Genomic DNA, 25351 nt, shown 5'->3' with positions numbered 1-25351 from the left:
ACAGTCCAACTATCAAAACCATGCCAGGAGTCCTAGTTTTTCTAACCCTAACCCTACACTGGTGCACACCCCTGACCCCTATCTCTAAAGAACTGCAAAATTACCTTGAAAACAGGGCGATTTTAAAAAAGCCTTTCTGGAGTAGCTTTTTCTGTACAGCTCATCATTTTGGCCCATTCTATTTCCTTTCCAAACTTCAAAACCATGCCAGGAGTCCAAACTTCAAAACCATGCCAGGAGTCAAAACCATGCTAGTTTTCCCAACCCTAACCCTACCCTGGTGCACACACCCCTAACTCCTATCTCTAAAGAAGTGCAAAATTCCCTTGACAACAGGGCAATTTTAAAAAAAGTCTTGCTTGAGTAGATTTTTCTGCACAGCTCATCATTTCTGCCTATTCTAAACACTGTCCAACCATCAAAACCATGGCAGGACACTTGCTTTTTCTTACCCTAACCCTGTGATGGTGACCATTTTAGAGGCCGAGTGCCAAAAGTGCACTCCATATTCCACTTATTTATCGCGAAGTGACAAAACTGCAGTAGAACCTGAAAACTTACTTTTTAGTTTAGAAATAGCAACTCACCGCCTATCTAGGTAAATATATTTATATCCTTGGTAGCGCACTGAACGCTCATGCGACCGCTCAGGCAAATTTGTTTGCATGCCTACAGAGAGGGCTCTCCATGTCCTGTGTGGCACGTGTGCCATTGGTTCACCACCAGTGGTATAGACCCTGTGTCAGTTGGCTTGGAAGCCGGAGTAGTGTATAGTTTAGCTTAGAGCACAGTCAGGCCAGAGTTAATGATAGAAGGCAAACTTAAGTAACATTCTGTTGCTTATTCCCTTGATCAACATTTTGTGATCATTTTAGTAAGGGTATTGCAACACTGCATGCTGGGAAACATTTCAAAAGGCCCATGTTTGGGGATGTGGTTTCCACCTAAAAAACAAGTTTCTGGACGTCATTGATTAGAAGAACACTTCCAGACCATGGCAGATGTGGTATTTATTTGTACCTGAGCATTCAGTGCCCCCCCCATACATTTCCAGTTCTGCCTTTGCCACAGTCATAAGGGCCACAAGTGTGTTCTTTCACTAACTTAAAACAAGTGCATGCTAAACTTGTACCGTGTTACATATTTCGCCATGTTATGCTTGTCCTTGAAATCAAAACTGCATCCCTTCTTAGAATCTAATGAGATGAAATCCCCCAGTGTTGTCTTCCCGTCATTTCTCACCCACAGGAAATGTGTTCTCTGTCATGCTCTTCTCTCCTTCCCTTAGGCTTCTGCCAACCAGCGAGCAGGGCGGGCCGGCCGTGTGGCTGCAGGGAAGTGCTTCCGTCTGTACACTGCCTGGGCCTACAAGAATGAGATGGAAGAAACCACAGTGCCAGAGATTCAAAGGACCAACCTGGGCAATGTGGTACTGCTTCTCAAAAGCTTAGGTACGCAGACCAGCAAGCCACGATGGAAGGGAGTATGGAGATGGCACACTTTTTAAGGCTTCTCTGAATGGGAGCAGGAGTTATTTCTTAATAGCAAGAAGAGAATTTCTAGGGTCCTGAGGATTTTTTTTTCATGTTTAAGTTATGAAGAAGATACACTTTCTGGTGGTGGAAATACTTCATAGTTTTGAGTCTTTGTAAGAAGGGAAGATTGCTATGTGTTTTCCTTAACTTGTTTACCTTCATCTTTTCCCTTAGGCATCAATGACCTAATCCACTTTGACTTCATGGACCCGCCTCCCCATGAGACTCTAGTTTTGGCATTGGAGCAGCTCTATGCCCTGGGAGCCCTCAATCATCTTGGTGAGCTCACCAAGGTATGGTTACTTAGTTTCAAGACTGTTTTGTCAGGCTTGATCATCCACCTGACCACTCTCCATCGGTGGGAATAGCACTGGATCTTCGGTCTGCTGGATCTTCAAAACATCCAATTGTTCCTTAGTTTGAGGCTCTGTGGATATGGAAGATTTCTGTAGCAATGATAGAGGTAGGAGGGGAGCTGCTATTTCCCCAACTCCAGATTGATTGACTATGGCCTTTCAGTCGAGTGCTAATTCTTTGAAAACACGGTGTTGGACTTTGACTGGGGAGGTCTCTGTTCACTGTCAAGCCACACAAACTGGCTGGGTGACTCTGGGCCCCTCATTATTATTAATTTTATTCCATTACATTTATACACCATCTTTCTTCCTCTTGCAGGGAACCCAAGGCAGCTTACAAGGTTGTTCTCTCCTTTCTGTCCTCACAACAACCCTGTGAGGTAGGTTAGGCTGAGGGTCCATGACTGTCCCAAAGTCATTCAGTGAGCTTCATGGCAGAACCTGGATCTCCTGAGTCCCAGTCCAGCACTCTGATCATTGCGCCATTCTTGCTCCCATGTTGTCATTGTGAGGGTAAACGAAGTGGGCATGTAAGACTCCTTGGGGCTGTGTCTGTGTAGGGATAAAATTGACTTATACTTCATTTCTGAAATCAACCAAAGCAGTTCAGAAGAATTTCAGAACATGTTATTATAGTTTCTAACATTAAACTTATAAAATCTTTAAACAACCTTAAAAGCTATAATAACCATAACAGCCATTTAAAGCATGAAGTTAAAAAGATGTGGCTTAAGTGCTTCTGGAATGCAGAGAGAGCAAGGACCAGTTGTAACTCCCAGGGAAGCACTTCCCAGAGTTTGGGAGCAGCACAGGAAAAAGTCCTTGTCTGCTTGCCCTGTAAGCAAGTGAGTCTTCAGTAGGGCCTCTCCTGCTGATCTTAGTAGCTAAGCAGGTTCATACAAACACAAACACTTCCTCAGATAGTCTGGCCCTAAGCTACTTAGGGCTTGAAACTAGCACCTTGATTGAGTCTTGTCAAGCAATCGGCCACCAAATGCAGATCTTTTCAGTAGTGGTGTGATCATGAGACTGAGCACCAGTTAGCAACCTATTATACAAGAATGATGCTAACCGTTTGAATGTACTTGACAAGACTCCGAGACTAGTGATGTTGGGACAAGTGGTGAAATCATTCCTCAAAACAGGGTCCTCATGGATGTGTTACTCGGATGTCTGCCTCTAGTCATTCAGCAGTTGCCACCACCTTCTATTTAAATCATGACCCCCCCCCCCCCCCACCCTATTCATGATGTGAGCATTTCAGCATGACTGAGAAGGATGTGTTTATGGGGTGTGATTGCATACCCAGCCATCAACATGGGAGACCGGCTGTGCCCTAGTGAGGACCAAAAATCTGGATGCAGTTGCCTCCCCAGCCATCCCAAAGACAGCATACTGTGTGTTGGAACCCAGGTTTTTTTGTCCTTTGAACAAGTTTGCCCATCTTGTGTTTTGAATTTAGCTGGGCCGGAAGATGGCAGAGCTGCCTGTGGATCCCATGCTATCCAAGATGATCCTGGCTTCAGAACAGTAAGTGCCTCTCTGTCTTCTCTTCATTCTCTTTCTAACCAGTTCCTTATCTGCTTGGACTTGCCCATAGGCCTTCAGTGAATCATGAGCGAAGCTTGTGACTCCTGCACTACTCTTAGTTTCTAGTCTGATCTCGCTTCCGAGGAAATTCCAAAGTTCTCAAAAATATCAATGAGCTATTATAATAACTATGCAAGTTATATAGATTTATTGAGGATGTTTAGACATAAAATATTTTTACAAGTCCCAACATTTTCTAGCCAGCATGAGATTCGTAGGTTTTTGGGGGTTTTTTTTATTTAAATGAGCATGGGAGTGCTCCCTGAGCCATTCTTATTTGCAGAATATCTTCAAAGCATACAGTGTACATTTCATTAAGAAAAATCTGAGAGAGATATTTGTCACAGAGAACATACACACCCAATGATATTTTTTTTCAATCAGGATGATAGAATATTATTATTTTTTAATAAATCAGGTTTTAAAATAAATTGGTTGTATTTGAAAATTGTATACGTTAAAAATGCTTAAATTAGGAGACTGTTAATAGCCTATTTAGTTGTAAATTAACTTGTTTTTATAGATTTGTTCAGGAAATCTGAGAAGTATTGATAGAATTTAAATCCTGGTTTAAATTGTGATTTTTAAGTTGGTCTCTCTGTCCTTCCACCGTCTCCAAACTGGCTCCCCTTGTGTTGCTATCCTAATTTCTCTGCTCCCAGGCTCACTCAAGGTACCTTTGCTGATGACTTTCCAGTAGCAGGCCGTTGACCTGGATCCAAACGGGCCCCTTTTCAATTTTGCCAAGACTAACCCTGCTTTTTGCCTTTACTGGAATGCTCTAGGTACAAATGCTCAGAGCAGATCCTCACCATCGCTGCCATGCTGTCAGTCAACAATGCCATTTTTTACCGGCCCAAGGACAAAGTGGTCCATGCTGACAATGCCCGCATGAACTTTTTCCTGCCTGGTGGAGACCACCTTGTTCTCCTCAATGTTTATAATCAGGTAAGAGAGACGCCTCTGGGGCTTGGAGATTAGAGGGCTGGAGAGGTGTAGAGTCTTATTTCAGTTAAATCCCAGACAGGCTTAGGGAAAGTGCTTGCATCAACTTGATTTGAATGGGCTGCTAAGTTTGTAGTGACATTATGCACCACACCGCCTAGGAGTGTGGTGACTCCGTAACTGGAAATGTCTGTTATAATAGACTGGTCAAATGTTTTGGGTTGAGGTGGTGGAGGAGCAAACTTCAACCTTCCAGTTGGATTGATTACATAGCCTTTGAAATCCCAACCAACCTTACATCCAAACATGTCTGTTACAGGATATCTGCTGCACAGTGTCTTTCTGATACAAAGCTGTATGTGGGAATACAGTTGGGATTTGAGGGCCTTTCCAGTGCTTGTCTTCTGGTTGGGAAGAGCTCATTAGCTGTTGAAAGGGCAAGACATTGTATTAGAGCATTTGCCTGGGAGATTCTAGCTCTAAACCAGCCTTCTCCAACCTGATGCTTTAAATCCTGTTAGCCCAAGCTAGCATGACCACTGGTCAGAAATGCTGGGAGTTGTAGCTGGAAGGGCATCAGGTTGGGGAAGGCTGTTTTAAATGTTCCATAACCCAAAGAGACTGTGGAAATGTTGGACAAATTGAGATTTTATTCTAGAGGGCCACTGTTCTTTTCCTAGTGACTAAAGGAATGAAGGCCAGTTATCGCACATGGATGTTATAATTAATTTGCCTCATGTAATTGGTGCTAGATTTTTTTCCTATATTGCTAATGATATCGGGTGACGGGGGCAGCCTGAACGGGAAAAGCATTTTCCTTAGCGTGGTCATGCAGTTGATGCTACTTAGCACTGTGACTATAGGAAGGCCAGAAAGTGGTATCCAGAGCTGGGACTTCATCTGAACTTGTCTTTTCTCTCAGTGGGTAGAAAGCGGTTATTCCATGCAGTGGTGCTATGAGAACTTCATCCAGTTCCGCTCCATGAGGCGAGCCCGGGATGTCCGAGAACAGCTAGAAGGGCTGATGGAGCGCATTGAAGTGGACATCACTTCCAGTGAGGGGGACTACATCCCCGTCCGTAAGGTGCATGCAACCCTCCCCTTTTCTCCCTCCAGTTTGGATGCAAATATGATTGGAAGATTTCTAGAGCCAGGTTTGTGTGTGCAAAAATATGCAATCCAAAGAATCCCACTTTTGTGGCTAGGATGGGAACCCTGTTGATAATATTCACTTTTTTTAGAGAATCCTATCCTCTTTTTTAAGCCCTCAGAATGGCTTCTAGATGAAAAGCACAAAAAGACTAAATATTTATGATTGGGTTCAGAGGGTGGGTTTATGCATCATGCTAAGCCATCCTGTGACTAAGCCAAAGTGAGTTGGTTGTTTGCTGAATGACCCATGGAATATTAGACAGATGGCTGGGCTTGCTGAGATTCACAGAATCATAGAAGAGATTTGTTCTCTCCTCCTTCCCACACAATCCTCCACCCATCTTGTCTCCTTGCTCCAGCCCCCTGCCTGTTCCAATTACTACCTCTTCTTGTTTAGCAGCTTTAGAAAAGATCTGAGCACTGGGAATAGTAAATGTGTCTGTAGAGCGTTTTTTCCTTGGTCTTTCACAAGTGCACAAGAGTGAAAGAAGAGTACACTAGTATTTGTTAAGATTAGTCTTGACTGGTTAACTTCCTTGTATATTGCCACTGTCAAGGGAGCAGGAAAGTGAAGTTGCTGTGGTACTAGGAAAGGGACAAGACCAAGCTGCACACAGATTAATTTATGCACAGAAGAGAGCACGGACGCTGTAGCATAATTCAGCAGCATCTCTGCCTTCCTGAGCAGCTGTGGCGTGGGGCAGGAGGAAGCTTCTAACACACATTCTCAAGTACGACTTGGGGGCAGCTGTCACTTTATAAGCCGGGCAGCTTGTTGTGTCATGTAAACTTTGTCATAGCCATACTCCTCCTTACTTAAGCTCCTCTTCTGTATGCAGTTACTGCTATTTTTAGAAGAGCTGGTTAAACCCAAGTAACCCTTAAAAAGAAACATCTCTGTAGCATAGCTGTTGTATATCCTTGTTAGTTACTTGCAGCACTTAATGCAGAATGATGGGATTAAAAAGCTAAGTAATAAATATTGTGCCTTGGCTTTCTTCTTCCTTATTGGCCAGTCTCAACACTGTTCTTTTTTTTTTTTTTTTAAGCATTTCCACCCATTATTTGTACTTTGTGCTTATGAGAGAAATGCTCAAACTCTTGAAAACTGTCATTTGGCAGCAGAAGAAATAAAATAGAAATACATGCAAATGATTTTTTTAGGCCCCAAATGACTGATGGCTTGAGAGAAAGGCAGGTTGCTTACTTGTAACTCTCGTTCTTTGAGTGGTCATCTGTGCATTCACACATATGGGTGCTGTGCCTGTGCAGCACCTGTTTTCAGGAAGATTGTCTCAGCTATAATGGTTTTTGGTGGGAACTCCGCTCCCCCTCCCCCTTGTCAGCACCCATATGTGTGATGCACAGAGACCACGATGAAGAACTAAGATACTTAAATTTTTGTGCCCAGGAAAATCAGATTCTGCATCAAAAAACTGGATTATGCCAATTCAAGAAATCTACTTCCTGTGTTTCTGCTTGTTTCTGCTTGCTATTGATAGGGGGCTATTTATGTACTGAAAGCCCACCCTTAGTCCCCAAACATTTTATTCAGTCATTTCTCTGGTCTCTTGGACTTTATTTAGACATTGCACAGATACTGTCATAGACTTAAGGGCTAGAAACTCACATATTATTCTGTATATATAATGTTGTAAGCCATCCAGAGACAACAGTAATGGACGGCATACAAATTTTTAAATAAAATAAATAAAAATATATCCTGCAGCATATCTTCAGACCTAGCATGCAAGAATTTTTAAAAAGATGATTAATCCAAGAATGTTGTTGTCGTCCTTGCTATGTGCCATCATCTTCGACCTATGGTGGTCCTATGAATGCATACCTGGCCATGACAACTCCTCCATCCAGCTCTTCCAAGTTCAAAGTCAGTGTTGCCTTTCTGGAGTCCATCCATCTCATAGTTTGTCTTCCCTTTTATCTTCTACCTTCAAGTTTCCCTAACATGATTGTCTTCTTCAGGGAGTCTTGCCTTCTCATGGTGTGTCCAAGCTATCACAGCCTCAGTTTTGTCATTTTTGCTTCTAGGGAAAACTTTGTCTTTCTGTCAGTCCAAGGTATTTGCAAAGCTCTTTTCCAGCACCATGTTTTGAACACATCAGTTTTCTTCCTGTCAGCTCTCTTCACTGTCCAGCTTTCACACCCATACATTATGATTGGGAATACAATTGAAATCTTTCACAATTTTGATTTCTTCTTTACCAACAGTAAAGTTCTGTAATATTCTGTGGACATGATTTTTATTTTCTTAATATCCAGCTGTAGCCCTGCTTTTGTGCTTTCTTCTTTCACTTTTATCAGGAGTTGTTTCAAGTCATTGCTGCTTTCTGCCAGTAGTATGGTGTTACCTGCATGTCTTAAATTAGTGGTGTTTCTTCCACCAATTTTCACTCCTCCTTCCAACTCTAATCCAGTTTTTCTTATGATCTGTTCTGTATATAGATTGAACAGATAGGAAGAGAAAATACATCCGTGTCTAACACCTTTGCCTATGGGAAACCATTCTGCTTTTCCATATTCTGACCTAGTTTCTTGTATGTGATACTGATTACACATCAAGACAACCAATTGCTGAAACATTCCCATTTCTTTCAGGGCCATCCATAGCTCCACCTAGTCAAAGGCTTTGCTGTAGTCCATGAAACATCAACTGATCTTTTTCTGAAATTCGTTGGGGTACTCCAGGAGCCAACATATATTTTCCATGTGATCTCTAGTGTCTCTTTTTGGAATCCAGTGTGGATGTCTGGCATTTCTTGCTTCATGTAATGTAGTATTCTTTGTTGCAGCGCTTTGAGCATCAGTGTGTTTGCATGGAAGATTAATGCAACGGTCCTATGCTTGCTGTGCTCTTTTGCATCTACTTTCTTGGGGACTAGAATATATATTTTGAATGTTTCTGGTCTATGGGCCATTGCTTTGTTTTCCTTTTTAGTTGGCATATTCTTGTTAGGATTTGGACTGATTCTGTAATGTAATACAGATTTTGAGAGCACTGAAAACATGATTCAGGGTGCATCCCTTCATAATGAGTGAGTATTGGTTCATTATTCCTTACACTTACGAAATGTAAGGAAATGCATGAAGCACCAACAGCACTCTGTGCATTCTGATCACTTGATGGGTCAATGTGCAGGTGGATTTGGCAGGAGGCAGGGGCCAGAGTTGGCCACAACATGGTTTCTGAATGTTCCCTTCCTTTCTGTGTCTTCAGCCTCTCCTTCTCTCCATTCACAGGCCATCACAGCTGGCTTTTTTTATCACACTGCCCGCCTAACCCGCAGTGGTTACAAGAGTGTCAAGCACCAACAAACTGTATTCGTCCATCCCAACAGTTCCCTTTTTGAAGAGCAACCACGTTGGCTCATCTATCATGAATTGGTCTTCACCACTAAAGAATTCATGAGACAGGTATGTCTTGTGGCTGTTGCATAAATAGCATGGTCTGCACTGGGTCTAACAGGGAGAATTTCCTGAATTTGGGATGGCCATGCAGCTGAGTTTGGCAGTCCTTACAGGCATTTTAGGATAAAGCCCTGGCAGCCAAGGTGAGAGGCGTGCTTAACAGGAAGGACGAGTGTTTCAATCATTCCACTGGGCTGTTCTTTCGGTGAAGAGCTGTATCTCAATCACAAAATGTATTCTGAATGCAGCAGGTTTCATGCTCATTCTCTGATACTTCTACTTAAAAAGGATTGCTGATGGCTGCCTTGGGAAAGATCTCTGCATGAGAGCTGTTGACGGTCGGTAGGTGCTTCTACAATAGATGGATCAAGGATCTTAGTACAAGGCAGCATTTCGTGCACAGACAACCTTGTATTTAATTCTGCTCAGTCTTTGCAAGATGTATAGCTAATGGCTGGGTTTACATGTCACAGCCACCTGCATCATTACCACAAGTTGCCTTTTTTCACCTCGATGTGCCTGATAGATGATCAGGCTCATGGTGGTGGGTTCCCTCCCTCCAGCCATTGCCTTCTGTCTTAGTCATCCAGGCAATATCCCAGGAGGCACTGCGAGGAGGAATGCCGCTCCTTTCTTAACAGCTGCAGTCATGAGTCTGGTTCAGCTCACTATGACTGTGAAGCAGTCTCTGCTGCATGACCAGGGCTCACGCCCCGAAGTGCAGTGGAGAGGACAAGTGAGCTGATCAGGTGCTCTTGCCTTCTGCTCTAGAGAGACCCGCTAGTGTGAGGGTGCCTGATCTATGCTCAGGCAAAAGGGGACGATCAGGTGGGAGCACTGAGCTAAGGAGCGGTGCCATTCAGCCGATTCCTCCACTGTCCGCCCCCATGAGCTGGAGGAAGTCGCACAAATGCCAGTGGGAGGGGCAAGAATCAGCTGGGTAAAGTGGAGCTCAGTTGGTGGTAGTGGCATTGAGCCAGTTCCCCCACTGTCCCCCTCTGTTTCCACTTGCTCCCCAACCCAGTTGCCTGAGCACCTTTCTCACAAGTGGCAGTGAAGGAGGGAAGATGGTGCTCATCCCACTTTCTTGCTCGGACTTGCCAGAGAGGCCTCTTCTATCAGTTGCCTGTGGGGCCAACTTGCATACGCGTCTCTGGCAGGAAGGAGAAAGAGGGGCATTGGGCGAAGCAGCAGAGCAGTGCAGTCTCCAGCTGGTACTACTACCAGCTGATTTGTGTCCCAGCCACTCATGTGAATGAAGGACTTCTTTCTGCTGTTCATGCAGATGGGGGCCGGGGGGGGGGGCAGCAACAGGGAGTAAGCAGAGTTGCTCCTTTCTGCAGCATCACTCAGCTGATCACCCACCCCTGCCCCAGAGACCTTCAGGTCAGGAATCGGGCAGAGCAGGGACCCTTCTGACAGTCGTGCAAAATGGCAGCTGTCAACAGTGCATTCTGGGTAGCCACTTGCCAAGTGTGGCAACAGGCTGCTCTTGCTATGTAGTTATTTGATTCTGGCCTTTGTACCACAATGGGTTGTGGGTTATTTATTTAAAGTTTTTATATGCCGTCTAATACTAAAAGTCTCTGGACAGCTTACAAAAGGTTGGATGACACAAAAAACCATCATGGTACAAGGAAACCATAGAACAGACTGTGGTTTCTAAAGACAAAATGTATCATGCTGAAATTCCACAAGGTTTCGATAACACAACAAACCCAAAATGGTGAGAAACCAGCATGGCTTGTCATGTCATGCAAACCCACTCAACGTGCATTCCTAAGGATTTGCTTTCAGATCCTTAAAAACTGTCCCAATTAACCCTGTCCTGGCACTCCTGTGGACATCACTGTACTTCCTTTCTCACTCAAATCGAAAGTGCCCAGTGCTCAGGACAGTGCTGTTCTGAGTACTCTTGAGGCTGTTAGGGGCCCCTTCTCCATTGAGCAGGTGATGCTGATGGGCATATGTGTTACTGAAGCTACGGGAAATGGGCTTAGTAATGGTCTTCCGCATGGTTACATGTTTGGATCTCCTTTACTGTAGTTCAGTGACACATTAACCCTGGATACAGATCAGCCCTTTTTTACCAAAATGAGGAAAAGTGTCAGCAGTGGAAGCCAGAAGGAGCGGAGGATGACATTTGACTGCTCTATTGTAGAATCTCTCGTTTTCCGCAGGTTATAGAAATCGACAGCACATGGTTGCTGGAGGTGGCCCCTCACTACTACAAGGCCAAGGAGCTGGAAGATGCCTCTACGAAGAAGCTGCCCAAGAAAGTGGGGAAGACACGGGAGGAACTGGGATAAGACGGGAGTCTACTTTCTCCTTCCTATTAATCCCTGTGCTGCAGGAGCATCCTTGGCCTGGGACACTTTTTTTGTACATCTGTATAGTTTTGACATCACTTCAAGATACAAGATAAAAGATTTTTTACAAACTTGCATCATCCATTTTCCTTTTCTTCTTAGACAAGTCTGGCTTAGTTGTTAAAAAAAGAAAATTCTTAAGTCTCAGTGGATCTCATGCAGCCTTTTTGAATTTCAGTATGTCCAGACCCAACTAAAGTTTCCACAGTTTGGCACCACTTCATGGGCAACTTGTTCTTGCAAAATCTGCTGTGTTGACTTAGAGCAAGCTCTGTAAGAAATTGGAGGTTCTTTGTTGTTTTTACACAGATACCTAGTTGATATGTCTCTTGAGAAAGCATGATTCAGAAATATCTGTGGATAATACATTCTGAATTAGTTTTTAATAGGTAGCTGATAGAAACTTAATGCCCCCTAATGGTCTCTTTCCTAGACTCTAAATGCTTAGAAGTTACATCTCAAGAAGCAAACCTTGATGTGGCCATACTATGAGCCTTGAGTAAAGTAAAGTAGGTTGTTATGCCACAGAATAAAAATTGTTCTTAAGAGGTTAGAATGTAAAACCTTGTTCACACAATGCTAAACCCATGGTTTGGCAGAGGACTGAACAAACTGACTTGTTTTCTTAAGCCCTGGATTATTTTTCTTTCTCCATTTTCTTTATCCTACATGTATTTGTAGCATGAATACAGTAGTTCCCCAAAATTTGCGGGGGTTGCTTTCCTAAAGCACCCCGCGAATTGTGAAAAACCGCGAATTTGGTGCCGGCGACGGGCACTGGCTGGGTGGGAGGCGTGGGCTGGGGCGGGCGCATGTGGCGAGGCAGGGGCATGCAGGATCATTTTCTTCCAGCGAGTCCAAACTCAGAGGAAATGATCTCCTTGCGAGTAAGGTGCCACATGGCAAGGTGCCGGCTTACTCGCAAGGAGATTGGCTTGTACTCGCTCGGAGAAAAATTCTGCGAAAGACTGAGGCTGCAAACACTGAACTGCGACTTCATGGGGGGGTATACTGTAGTACCAACAAGCAAAGAGATGGGTTTTTAAGAACCATTCTTTCTTGTACAGCCATAGCCTGGTGAAAAACCCATGATTTTAACGGCCCAGACTTCTCAACTCAACAACAAACCATGGGTTCTCTCTCTGGTTTGTAAGTGGTTAACAAATCATGGAAGCCTTTGCACATCATGATTTCCCATAATTCAATCCATGGATAAAATATATCATTGAACAGATTATGTGCAAATCAGGTCACTGCTAGGTCTAAAGGTTACTACAGCAATTTTCTGTGGAGTTCATATTTTCCAAGTAAAAGTGATGGTGTGAAGCTTTTGCCAGGATAAGCCATCCTTCATGAAAAGTGTTTTATCCCATATAACTTGATCTTCTTATCTTGGCAAGGAGGGAAAGGGATGGCTCTGTGGCACATTATCCTTAAAGAGCCACTAAGACAACTCACAGGCAGTCCCTATGCCTTCCCTGCTGCTCCATGACTGCTTTTTGGAGAGTGAAAGACTGTCAAAATGGGGGCCAGCAGTTCATGAAGGGTGAAAAAAGTTTTATGGGCCAATTTTACATTACAGTTGACTAGTTCAGCTCAAAGTTAAGTACTTCCTTAGAGCAGCCAAGAGTATTTCCAGAGTATTGTTCATCCAGAGTATTTTCAACATAAACCTTTTATTATATACAGATTAAATTACAACCAACTTTACAGTGCTTGCCGATGCAATTCACAGCAGCAACATGAGGCAAGGCCCACACTATTTATACAAGAGGCAACATGGATGCACAAGGAGTTGCTAGTGGCATTTTCCTTGCCACACACTGTGGTGTGCCAGATGAGCAGAGAAATAGTGACAGCAGGCTGGGCTTCAGTGATCCCTACAACTCACTGGCGTTTCCTGCTGCTTGCCAGCCAAGAACAGCAGCAACGGTGGTCTCTCATCTGCTAATTCCAGGCCTAATAAGGATGCTACAACCAGCTTTTGCTGCTTGTTCAGAAGAGGCTGGGATGGCATGAGCTGAAAAGGAAAGAAAATGCAAGGTGAGTCTGGCAGTAGGTGTAAAAGTGCTTGCCTTCTTGTCAAGGCCCAAGCACGATTGGGGCAGAACTGCACAAGCATGTCCTGCTGCAGAGAACTCACCTTGCTGACCTTGTGACAGTTAATTAGCCCTTGTGAATTTAGGAAAAATGTGGAATAGGCATCATAGGTTCTGAAAGAAAGATTTTAAAAGGTTAGGAAAAATACACATTTAGGTGACCTCTTCAGACAGGTAGTATACTCCATACAAATGAGTGCCTACTGAGTATCTGTTGCCTGCACCAACATTTCAACCTAAGCAGCAGCATAATTTTGGGGAAAAAGCTTGAATTACCTAAAGCTGCTTAACCCTGTCATGGCAAACCAGTCCAAATAAGAGTACACTGCTTCTAGAACCCCAGCCCTGGTCTAATCATCCTGGTAGAGAATGGCACTCCTGCAAAAGCGTGATGAAAAAGCTCAAACCTTGTGCCACTCCCATGGAAGATCAGCCTCTCCTAAAGGAAGGGGCTGTGTTAGAACGGAGTGCATTGGGCTGGACCACTCAGCACAGGAAAGGCCTTACCTGTAAAACTCACTTTTATCTTTCTTATAGAAGCGGAACAGGAGAACATGGAAAGGCAGCCCTGTAATTCGCCACCGGGCTTGAATGCTCCAATTCTCTGGATGCTGTGTCACATTCAGCACCTCCATGTTCAGAACTGCAAAGTAGTTCCAGGCTACAAAGCGGCACAAGGATAGTGACACCTGGTACATGAGTTTGCCACTGGTAATGGAGAGGAAAAGGTGAAGACAACAAGGCTTAGATTAGAATGGGAAACTTATACACCCTCACTATGAAAGGATACTTGCATACACATGCATGTGCGCCCGCACACGCACGCACACCCCTTCCCCAACGCAGACAATAAAGTGATAATCTCAACATGGATTTCCCAATACTTTCATACATTAACCTCCTCCCTGCACCAAGGTGAAGTGTGGCCCTCCAGATGTGATGGATTCGTAACTGGCACTGACCACTGGCCGTGGGAAGTTGGATTTAAATAGGACCCGGATGGCAACAACATTCCCCAGGCCTGTGGTGTACTCATATTTCCCTTTCCCTCAACTTTCCTCCCAGTGTGGAGTCCGGTTCTTCCATCCCAACCACAGCAGGACACGCTCATATTGCCATCTCAAGCGGAAGCGTACATCATGAACTTCTATCCCTGCCTCTCCCTTCAAACATGGGTTAGCCTGTACCTACAGTTTTCTTCCCTTTGAGACAAAAGTCACTACCATTAAAACCATACCACTAACATCTGGAAAGATGTTAAACAAGTCTGCAAGCGGTTCATAAACATGTGGAAGGTATGTGATCATCTCCCCCACACCACCACATACACAGTCTACAACAAACAAGGCAGAAGTAGAAGGAAACTAAGGGATTTGTTAGGATAACTAATACTAGCAACAGTTAGCAAAATCGCAACAAACAGCAGAGATTCCCACAGCAAGATCATCCAACAGCACACACATAAATGCAATCCATTCTGCAAATCCTCTTGCACCATTCTCGAGGACAGGAGAAACAGTAGCAATAGATCAACACACTGCGAGTGGCCCATACTAGACAGCAGACAGAGTCATGGAAATCTTATTCCACCTTTCATCCACATCACTAACTACAGAGCAAGGTACTTAACTAACAGAGAAGACTCGTGAAGTCCCCCTTTTGAGTTCTTCAGAGTCTCAGGCTCAACTTTAAGTGGTGTATCCACTGAGCTGAGTTTACTGTTCTTGATGTATCTGAACAATGCCTTGCCATTTGCCAGCCTTTAAGTTTTATATGACAGTGCCAAGAGTTTAAATATTAGAAGATCCCCACGAAGAAGAAAGGAGGTCAACAGAACGCAGTAAAAGCAGTGGGAAGTCCTTACCCACAGATGAAAGAGTCATTGGAATTTGAGTAAAAGACAGCTAAATAGAGTGCTAGTTGAGGCCTTCTGCCTGCGATTAGAGTTATTTTACAAGGAAGTGGTTTACATCAACAGAATATAGTGGAGCTCCTTTGCCAATGCAATTATACCTGACACAGGCTGTCCAGTACTGCCTGCTTTCTAGGATCTCCAGGATAATCAGTAAGATGCATTTATCTTTGAAATGCATTTATCCATGTGGAGCATAATGTCATTAGCTTTGCAGCTCTTAGATCATGGGTCCTCAAACTACGGCCTAGGGGCCGGATCCAGCCTGCCATGGCCATTTATCCGGTCCGCCTCAGAGGTTTTCAGTGCATCCGCCACCACCTGCTCCCCGCACGGGGAGGCGGTGGCTTGCTCAAGAGGAGATCATTTTGGACTCGCTCAGAGAAAACGGCCTTCAAGCAAGCTGCTGCACTGCCCACCCGCCGCTGCATCATGGCATGTGCCCGCCCCCACCTTGCCTCGCCGCGCCCGCACGCACCACCGGCACCACCTTTCTGGCCCGCGCCTAGTACTGACACCTTTCAACTGGCCCTCTGCTGAAAAAGTTTGAGGACCCCTGTCTTAGATCTTCAACTTACAGAACAGACTGAAGAGACTGCATATTCTTTAGATACCCAGTAGAACCTTTCCCTTGCATCAGGAAGTAGACCAGAATTTTTCAAGCTAGTGCCATACAGATTTTAGTTTTTAGGCTACACTTTTCTTCACCCCAACTAGCATGATTAGTGGTCAAGCATGGTGGAAGCTGTGACCCAAAGTATCTGGAGGGCACCAGGTTGGGGAAGGCTGAAGGAGACAATCCAGTCAGCAGGGATTCCCCCATTCTCAGGACTAACCGTGTTCTCAGGTGCAGAATCTCATTGATGAACTCAACATCCTGGGAATACTTTTCATAGTTGTGTGCCTTCACAAAGAAGTATGGTAACTGAAGGAGAAGAAGAAAGGATAAGGAACAGTGAAGAATTCAGGTGCTATGTTCACAAAGCTTTTCTTGCTGAGCTCTTTGGCTGATGTTACACCCCAAATTGCTGAAACAAACACTCAGCAAATTTTACTTCAAATGCTGAACTTTGCATATGGAAATTCAATGTTCAGTACTTGGTATTTTAACTCCATTTTCAATTGTAGATATGCACTGGTATTGACATTTAATTTAAGCCCATGGCCTGGATCCCAGACTCAGCAGTAGATTTTCAGGAGACCGTTACAGCGGAGTTGGAAGTCCAAGTGTGTGCATCCTCTGAACACTGGGTGGTCTTTGGAGCCTAGCCTTTCACTCCATCCCACACACAAGACGGCCTCTTGAGAATGAAATCTGAATCCTCCATAGAGCGAAATTTTGTAGGCTTTTAAATTTTAGTGGAACTTATTACTGAAATGTCTATCCTGCCTTCATACAAACACCATCAAAACACAGAAGCTGTCTTATAGCAGGTTGGATCATGTCTACCTGAGGCCAATATGATGTAGTGGCTAGAATGTTGGACCCAGGAGATCCGGGTACTACTCCCCAGTCAGACATGAAGCGCACTGGGTTACTGCACCACTCACTGACTCCCAGCCTCAGCTATGGCACAGGGTTCTTGTGAGGAGAAAATGGAGAGGGGGGGTCATATAAGTTGCCTTGGATTCCTTGCAGGAGGAAAACAAACAGGGTATAAATGTAATAGTAATATATAAAATAAGATCTAGTCCAATCATTTACACTGACTGGAAAGAGAGGTGGGGCCAAATGTGTTACTTCTTGAAGTGTTCCACAGCTGGGGTCCAGAACTTTAAGCCTGGTGTCCAAATCCCTAGCTAGCTGTTTGAACCTCCAAAGGCAGTGAGAAACACACAAAAGACACATGACCCTCTGAAACTAGGGAGTTCTTCACTTCTGTCCAAGTACTCAGAGCCCAGTTGCCACAGCACGCCACACCTAACCCATAACAAGTTCAGAATACATAAGTCTATTCCACTAACCCATTGAGTGTGAATTTCTAGAAAGGAGAAACACTACCCCAGAACAGTACAAGCTGCGCCTGCATACCTCTTCCCGCAGTTTCTGGTGCATGACTGCAAGGTGCTCCTCCATGCTAGGGTCTTTGCTGTCTGGAGAACTGACTGGGGAGAGGGCCCCAGTAGTGGCTTGGAAGGGTGCAAGGGGACCCACTGCTACCTCAGGAGCCTGGTATGGGGATCGGTATTGCCAGCCATGGAAGAGGCTGTGCAGAGAGTCCAAAGAGGCGCCGTCCAGGCCCTCACTTTCACGCACCACAATGTCGTCCTCTTGCCTCCCATTCACCAGGGTGACAGCATCATCCATGCCTTCTAGCAGGGAGAGCGCAGCAGGAGGAGAAAGTGCCCTTGTCTCTGGAGCGCATGTCGGCAGGTGACGTCTGGTTGTCAGTTCAGCAGGGCTGCTAACAGCCAAGTTGCTCCCAGCAGGCACAGACAGTGCAGGGAGGGTGCTGGCAGCTTCCAGCAGCTTCTTGGCGAACAGGTAGTGGAATGTTGGCCCTATGGAAGCGGACGGGACAAGCCCTGGAGGTAGTTTATCTGAGGAGGCATCCAGCTCCTAGAATGAAAGAAGACATTTGAGGCCAATAAAATAACCTGCACTTAAGGTCATCAAATAAGTTCACAGTAAATTAATAAATTGACTCCATGTTAACCACTCATGTGCCAAAGCTGCGAGTGTACGTGTCCTCGCCAATGATAGTCCTGTAGATGTAGAGCATGGCATGCTGTAAAGCAGGGCCTGCCAATGCAGCACCTGCAGGTACCCTGGCATCTGCCAAGACACCCAGCAGTGCTTATTAAGACTCGCGTGTATTCCCTGCTGCCAACTTCTGGAGAGAAGGGAGTGCAATGGGGAAGGCTGAGGAAGATTTGCAGTGGGGTTGGGGGACAGAGACTGCAGACAGACTGTGGGTAAGAACTTGGGAGTTTCCAGCAGGAGGGAGAGTGAAAAGGAAAGCTGTAGCAGGCACCAAGAAGAAGGGCACAGGAAGGAAAAAGCGGGGAGGAAAGACAAGTGGGCATCCCAAAAGTAAAAGCCTACAGCCCTAAATAAGCAATATGGCCATGGATCCTCCTGCCTTCCCCTGCAAAATAATGTGCCCACATGACCCAAAAGGTTGCCTTCTGGTTAAACCATGCTGCAAGTCACCTGACTCACTGCAACCTATGAATGAATGAATGAATGCCTGCCAAAACATCCTGACTTTGACAGCCCATTAAACCAAGTGGATAAGGGCATACACACTGAGACATGAGGAAGGTCCATCTCATCTACGGCTGTGATGGAGATGAGAGCCCCGACAGCAATTCTGGTGGCAAGAAAGCCCTTAATGTAAAGCCACCAAGCAATCAGTGGACTGAAATGCCCTGCATCCCCAGCAGGCAACTGACATATGCAAAAGATGGATTCTAACCTGAAGAGAATCAAATGAGATACGCTAAGAGCAGAGACCAACATATGAGGCAGGAGTTCTGGAAAGCTTACTAAGACTTGGTTGGAATTCCACAGTGAACGAACCAGAGAACCATATGAAGACTGAACTAACTGTGTTATCTTAGTCAATTTTGCTCATTTCCACAGCCTTGGAAGGCTGGGGACTAGTGCCCTGGTCAGAAGCTCGATTTTGCTGGTGACCTGCTTTGAGAATCAGATAGCAATGCTTTAAGTGCTAAGCCCCCATATTCCACATCCAAACTGGCCCACTGGCAAGTCCTGTAGTCTCACCTATCATACTCCTCTTAAAGTTTCAGTCTTTTAAAAACAACCACCTTCTATCTGATAACCAGAAATCATTCTTCATAAGGCTAAATTTGACCTAGAGCAACCAGTTGCTAATGTAGTGGTTTCAGGACAAAGGGCAGTCCATGTACAATCCTAATAAAAACAAGTCCCATATGTCATTCCCTATTCCTTCCAGCTTCTATCCCTGGGGCCAACTTAACATTACGTGGATAGAGAGCTCATGCATCTATTCAACAGCCTCACAACATTACACACTCTTACGTAAGCACAATAGTCTTGCAGCTGCTTTCTTAATCTGCACTATACAGCAACTGGTACACAGAAGGTGCAAAGAATATGTCCACAGTAACATCTAGAGCAAAATTTAGTAACCTGAAAGTATCAGCTTCCTACTTTTTATAGGAATACAGAGTTAAATTTGAAATATATGAACAGAATTTAGCAAAACTTCATACAAAGGAAGGGTTCCAGTGAGAGTAAGTAAGGTTTTAGGACTGCATGGAGCAATCTGTCCTTTCCTGGGGAAACCATTTCCTGCTTCTCTCCCTCTATAGTTCACCTAGTTCACTGGCATTCACCCAGTGCTTTAAATAACTCATCTTCTTTGTGAAGATCTGAATCTGAGAAGGCAAATGGATTATACAAAATGAACAAACACATACACATTTATGCAAATACATAAGGAGTCTCATGAGTTCTTAAAGACTAACATTTTTATTATAGCATGTTTTAAGTACTTGAGCACCTATCATGTCCAAGACCTTGCATAATAATAAAAACGTTTGACTTTAAAATCCCACAAGACCCTTTTTTTGTATGTTTGTTAATTTGTATAGTTATGAGATGAGTAGGAAGAAAACGTAGGAAGAAAAAATGTAGGAAGAAAACCAGGGCTCAACAAGAATGAACGAGGTTTCTACACCAATGCCTGGAGTATGGGAAACAAACAACATGAACTTGAGCTCATAGTATGCAAGGACAATTATGATCTTATAGGTATAACTGAAACTTGGTGGGATGACTCACATGACTGGAACTCTACACCTGATGGATACAACCTGTTCAAGAAAAATAGAAAGGACAAAAAGGGAGGCAGAGCCACACTGTATGTTCGAGACAAGTGCATCTGCAGAGAAGTACAGGAAGAGTAACTTAGTAGCCCCATTGAAAGGTTCTGGCTTGATTTAGGGTTAATTTAAATTTAAATTGCTCCCTTAATTTAAAGGGAGCAATAAAGAAGAAAAACATAGTTACTGGTGTCTATTCAAAAAGAATACAAGGATACAACCTTTGAAAAGCAACTTGCCAGCATTTTCAAGACAAACGATGCAGTCATCATGGAGGACTTCAACTTCCCTGATATAGAAACACAGAATATAGAACCATAGAAAAAAGTGAATCAAAAGGGGTCTCCTGGGCCATCTAGTCTGACCCCCAGTTCCAGCTGGCTCCGCTCATGTAATCCCCAACATGTGGTTGGGGGGATATATGCTGGCAGTAAATTTCTGCCAAATGTGGCCCCTTCAAGAGATTCCTAACATGCATTGCCATCAACTTCCTCCAGCAGAAGGTAGAGGAAGGAATGAGAGGATCAGCTATCCTTGATTTAATACTAATAGGAATGGCCTGGTGGACAAAAGAGCAACCAGGGGAACTCTGGGGGAGAGTGACCATGCACTTGAATTCTCAATTAGAAAGGAGACAAAAGGTCTCCAAACACATATTTTCACTTCAAGAAAGCCGACTTTGACAAACTCAGAAAAATGATAAATGAAATACCATGGCAATTCACTTTCAAGGGAAAAGCAGTCCAAGAGGACTGGGACAACTTGAAAAGGAAGATTTTCCAAACACAACTACGAACAATTCCAAGAAAAAAGTGTAGAAGACAACAGAAAAGCTCATGTGACTCCACTAAAAGTTAAGTGACAACCTGAAAGAAAAAAAAAAAAAACATGTACAGGAAGTGGAAGCAGGGCCAGGCCATAAAGGAAGAATAAACAAATAGTAAGGAATTGCAGGGACGACATCAGGAAGGCTACAGCAGGAAATGAACTGAGAATAGCAAGGGACTCTAAGAACAACAAGAAAGCCTTCTTCAGATACACCCAAAACAAAAGACATGTGAAAGAGAAGGGTGTCCAGCTACTTAAAGTGGATGGCAGAGTGATATCAGACGACAAGAAAAAGGCAGAGGAGCTCAGTTCCTACTTCACCTTAGTCTTTTATCACAAGAAAATCTAGAACCAAAAGGAAGTACAGGCTGAAAGTAAGAGGTGGCAGCCCAAGACTGACAGACAAATGGTCAAGGAATACCTAGAGGGAATAAACACATTCAGATCTCCAGGGCCTGATGAACTCCATCCTAGAGTCATAAAAGAGTTAGCAGAGGAACTGTTAGAACCATTGGCTATTATCTTCCATAAATCTTGGAAAATAGGAGAAGTGCCAGAAGAATGGAGAACGGCTGACATTGTCTCTGTCTTCAAACAGAGAAAAACGGAGGGGGGGGGGGGAGTATAACATGGTGTCCTGCAAACAGGGGGGAAAAAGATGAACCTGGGAACTACAGACCAGTTGGTGGGACATCAATCCCTGGAAAAATTCTGGAGAAAATTATTTAAAAATCAGTTTGTAAGCATCTTGAAGAAAATGCAGACATTAATTTATTATCAAAAATAAATCCTGTCAGACTAATTTAATCTCATTTTTTGTCTGGATAACCTCCTAAACAGACAGAGGGAACACTGTGGACACCATCTACCTAGACTTTAGCAAAGCATTTGACATAGTGCCCCACAACGTACTGATAAGCAAATTAGCAAAAAGTGACTAGACAGAAAAACTATTAGGTGGATCCAAAATTGGCTTCTAAATTGGGCACAGGGAGTGCTCATCAATGGCACCTTCTCAAACTGGAAGGAGGTAACAAGTGGGGTGCTGCAGGGTTCAGTCCTGGGCCCAGTGCTCTTCCACATCTTTCTTAATGATTTAGATGCAGAAGTACAAGAAAAGATAATCAAATTTGCAGATGAGACAAAACTGGGTGGAATAGCAAACACCCCAGAAGACAGAATGAAGATCCAGGGAGATCTTGATAAATCTCAAGCTATTCAATGAGATTCAACAGAGACAAGTGCCAAGTCCTCCACCTAGAAAAGTAATACCAAATGCATCAGTACAAGATGGGAAATAAGTGGCTCAACAGAACTGAAAAAGAAAAAGACCTCAGAGTAATTGTGGACAACCGGCCAAATCTGAGCCAACAATGTGATGCAGCCGCAAAAAGGGCAAATGCTATTCTGTGATGCATTAATAGAAGTATTACTTCCAAACCATCTAGAGGAAAAGTAGTAGTTTGCCTATACTTTTCACTAATCAGACCTCACCTGGAATACTGTGTCTGATTCTGGGCACCAAGATTTAAGAAAGAGGCAGAAAAATTAGAAAGGGTTCAAAGGTGGGCAACAAAAATGTTCCAGGGTTTGGAAACACTGCCCTACGAGGAGAGACTGAGAGAACTGGACATGTTCAGCCTTGAGAAGGGAAGACTGAGGGAGGACATGGTATCACTCTATAAGTGCCTCAAAGGTTGTTGAAAAGAGGAAGGTCAAAATCTCTTCTTGCTGATACCAGATTGTAGGACACAAAATAATCAATTCAAGTTGCGACAACCCAGATTCAGGCTGGACATTTGGAAAAGCTTCCTCACTGTCAGAGCAATACAACAGTGGAACCAGCTGCCTAGAGAGGTGGTGGGCTCTCCCACACTAGAAATATTCAGAAAGAACCTGGACAGCCATGTGAGTGGGATGGTGTAACATGGTGTCCTGCAATAGCAGGGGGCTGGACTCGATGGCCTTCATGGCGGCTTCTCACTCTACTATTCTATGATTCTATGAGTGCTGCAGAACCAGACCAAAGGCTAGTCTAGAGCCCAGCCTGTTTTTCACAATGATCCACCAGTCACCCCCGGAAAAACCCACAAGGAAGAGAAATAACTTAAGATTGTCTGAAATTTTATGGGTTCGGAATACACTAAAGAAGAGAAGGTCTAGCGGGGAAATCATCCATGTTGTGGGGTGGGATGCACGTCCCCCCGTTTTTCAGGGATTTGAACGTTCTCCCGATTGTTGTCCCTGTTTTCCTCCGAGCCTCTGGTATGATGCACAGCCTCAGCATTTTCCAGCGGATGCAATTCCCACTTCTCAGTGGGAGCCTGACCACCACTCGCATCTCTCATCACCCACCAGCCTCTTCCTCCACTCGCCATGCCTCCAACGTATTGATCAATCGCACGTCCATCCTGCCCGCAGCCAGCCTCTCCAGACACCCGTGATGCTCATGCACCTTCCAGCCGAAGCAGCCCTGCCGTCGCCTCGCCTCGCCTCGCCCGCGCCTCCGCTGGTCCCCCATCGGCAGAGGAGCAGGGCGCTTGGCCACGCCCACCCGAGGCCACCCGTCCGCTCGTCGGTACCTCGCTCACCCGCGGCCGCACCCGGTGACAGCACCGCGCCGCCTCGCCCTGGCCCAGCCGAAGGCTGCCGCTCCCCTCCCATCGCCAGGGGCACCGGGACGCTAGGTGCCTGGCCACCGCCCGGCTCCGCCGATACATGACGCGGACACGAGGCGGTGGTGGAGGCAGCAGCGACTCCGCTCCCTGCCCACCGCCTCACAGCCTGCTCACTTCAGCCGGCGAAGTCACGGCGACTGCGCCAACGGAATCACATTGCGCAGGCGCAGTGACATGGTCTCCTTGGCTGAAGGAGGAAGACCCGCGCAAGCGCACTCTTTCCCGCTCGCTCGAGCTTTTGCGAGCAAGCGCGGCGTGGGCGATGCCTTAGCGCTTGCGCGGTGGAAAGAGCGGTAAGTGTAAGGACGATAATGTTGATCGTTCCCGCTATGTTAATAGTTTGCAGCAGCACTTCTGGTTCTCTGCTGCAGCTGGTAGAATCCTCCATGTGGCGGGCAAGAGTGCCGGAAGCATACAAGCTTGGGTCGCTGCTTGGCATATCAGCCCTGAATTTACACAGCTGAGCAGGGCTGTCAAGGACAGGGCACTTTTGGAGGGCTTCCACTTACAGGGTCACCGCAAGGTGAGAGCTTGATGGGACGGAACGCCAAATATCACAACTCGAAAGCAGAAAGAATTTAGGGTCAGGGCTGCGGAAGCAGGTTTCCTCCCTATGCTGGCCAACTCACTTTCATCACTGATCAGTTCTCGCTCCAGAATTGTGAGATGTTGGGCAGGCCTTGATATCCAAGCCCATAGCTGGGCTTGCCACCCTATTTCCCCTGCCCAAATTTTTAAATCAATTTAAAACAATTACCATTTTGTTTTGAAAGGGCCAGAAAACCAGATGAGTCGCCTCTGTTTTTGCAATCCTAGAACACTTCAAATGCTGCTGTAAAAATCCCTGAAAAACCGTGGTGGTAGTGCATCCCACCCCACATAGTTGTACTCTGCACATCTGAAGAGCACCAGAATGTGGAAGGCTGTTTCCTCAAAAGTGCACAGTTCAGTGAATCTTACCTCGAAGTACATAAAATCGCAACCGATTTCAGTGTGATTAGGCATACCTGAATCTCCAGGCGAGGATGAGATCTTTGTTTTTTCATTTTATGTCAAAGTTTTTTTTCTTTTTGCTGTACCTTTTAATTATTTTATGACGTTTCCCTGATGTGCTTGCAAATCTGAATAGGGAATTAAATGTTGCTGTAAATGCATCAAGCTGGTTAGTGTGTTAGTTGGACTCTTGATTTATAAACAAATAGAGGCACACTGCTGCACTGATTGCCAGAAATTGAACTGCCAAGTCGTTTCCTGCACTAATCAACACTCTCAACTACTTTTTTTCTTCCTAGTTACCAGAGTTCTTATCCCGACAGCCAGGGCAAAGGCACACTGGTCTCTTCATGCTGGAACAAAAGGACACTTTGGGGTACTAAAACTGTGTCTTGCATCTGAAGGATTCTGGCCAGAAAGTCACAGCTGTGCAAAGTTTTTCATTCTCTTGACCTGCTAGCTGGGCAGGCCAAAGTATGGTCTTTTTCTATCCTTTCAGGCAGTCAGCACAGGCTGTGCTTGTTCAAAGAAAGCTACTAAATGTGTGTGCAGATGTTCATCAGAACTGTGGTTGCCTAAGCTAAGCTTTGCATGCCTTTGACAGCAACACCAACATGGAGGGATATTTGCATGCTCAACCCCAACCAGCAATC

The 25351-nt window shown here is 44.9% G+C and overlaps 2 protein-coding genes across 6 annotated transcripts in view; one reads left to right on the top strand and one right to left on the bottom strand.

Moving 5' to 3' along the window:
• The window catches only part of DHX16 (DEAH-box helicase 16), a 32973-nt gene extending 21525 nt beyond the window's left edge, over nt 1-11448 (top strand). The window contains exons 14-20 of one of the 2 annotated variants that reach the window (XM_044422460.1): nt 1289-1451; nt 1710-1828; nt 3354-3421; nt 4267-4429; nt 5349-5510; nt 8837-9010; nt 11185-11448. In XM_044422460.1, the coding sequence (XP_044278395.1) occupies nt 1289-1451; nt 1710-1828; nt 3354-3421; nt 4267-4429; nt 5349-5510; nt 8837-9010; nt 11185-11313 (978 nt within the window). In that variant the 3' untranslated portion in view covers nt 11314-11448. Of the gene's footprint in view, nt 1-1288; nt 1452-1709; nt 1829-3353; nt 3422-4266; nt 4430-5348; nt 5511-8836; nt 9011-11184 lie in introns of those variants that run through there. The other variant, XR_006413935.1, reaches the window with a different exon arrangement.
• Nucleotides 11449-13030: 1582 nt separating this feature from the next.
• On the bottom strand, nt 13031-23825 carry CUNH6orf136 (chromosome unknown C6orf136 homolog). Of its 4 annotated transcripts, none has more exons than XM_044422461.1 (6): nt 23610-23825; nt 17417-17944; nt 16221-16309; nt 13980-14180; nt 13517-13586; nt 13031-13393 (listed from the first exon to the last, which is right to left on the bottom strand). In XM_044422461.1, the coding sequence occupies exons 1-6, from the start codon at nt 23745-23747 to the stop codon at nt 13244-13246; spliced, it is 1176 nt and encodes a 391-aa protein (XP_044278396.1). In that variant the 5' UTR covers nt 23748-23825; the 3' UTR covers nt 13031-13243. The 4 variants fall into 4 exon arrangements, with proteins under 4 accessions (XP_044278396.1, XP_044278397.1, XP_044278398.1 ...); XM_044422462.1 differs by having other exon boundaries at nt 23619-23825; XM_044422463.1 differs by lacking the exon at nt 23610-23825 and adding an exon at nt 20421-21066.
• Nucleotides 23826-25351: the final 1526 nt, after the last annotated feature.

The sequence above is a fragment of the Varanus komodoensis genome, unplaced genomic scaffold (assembly GCF_004798865.1).
Source record: "Varanus komodoensis strain SLA01 unplaced genomic scaffold, ASM479886v1 scaffold128, whole genome shotgun sequence".
Classification (NCBI taxonomy): Eukaryota; Metazoa; Chordata; class Lepidosauria; order Squamata; family Varanidae; genus Varanus; species Varanus komodoensis.
Note: the sequence above shows the minus strand (reverse complement) of the source record. Positions and strands in the feature narration are given on the sequence as shown.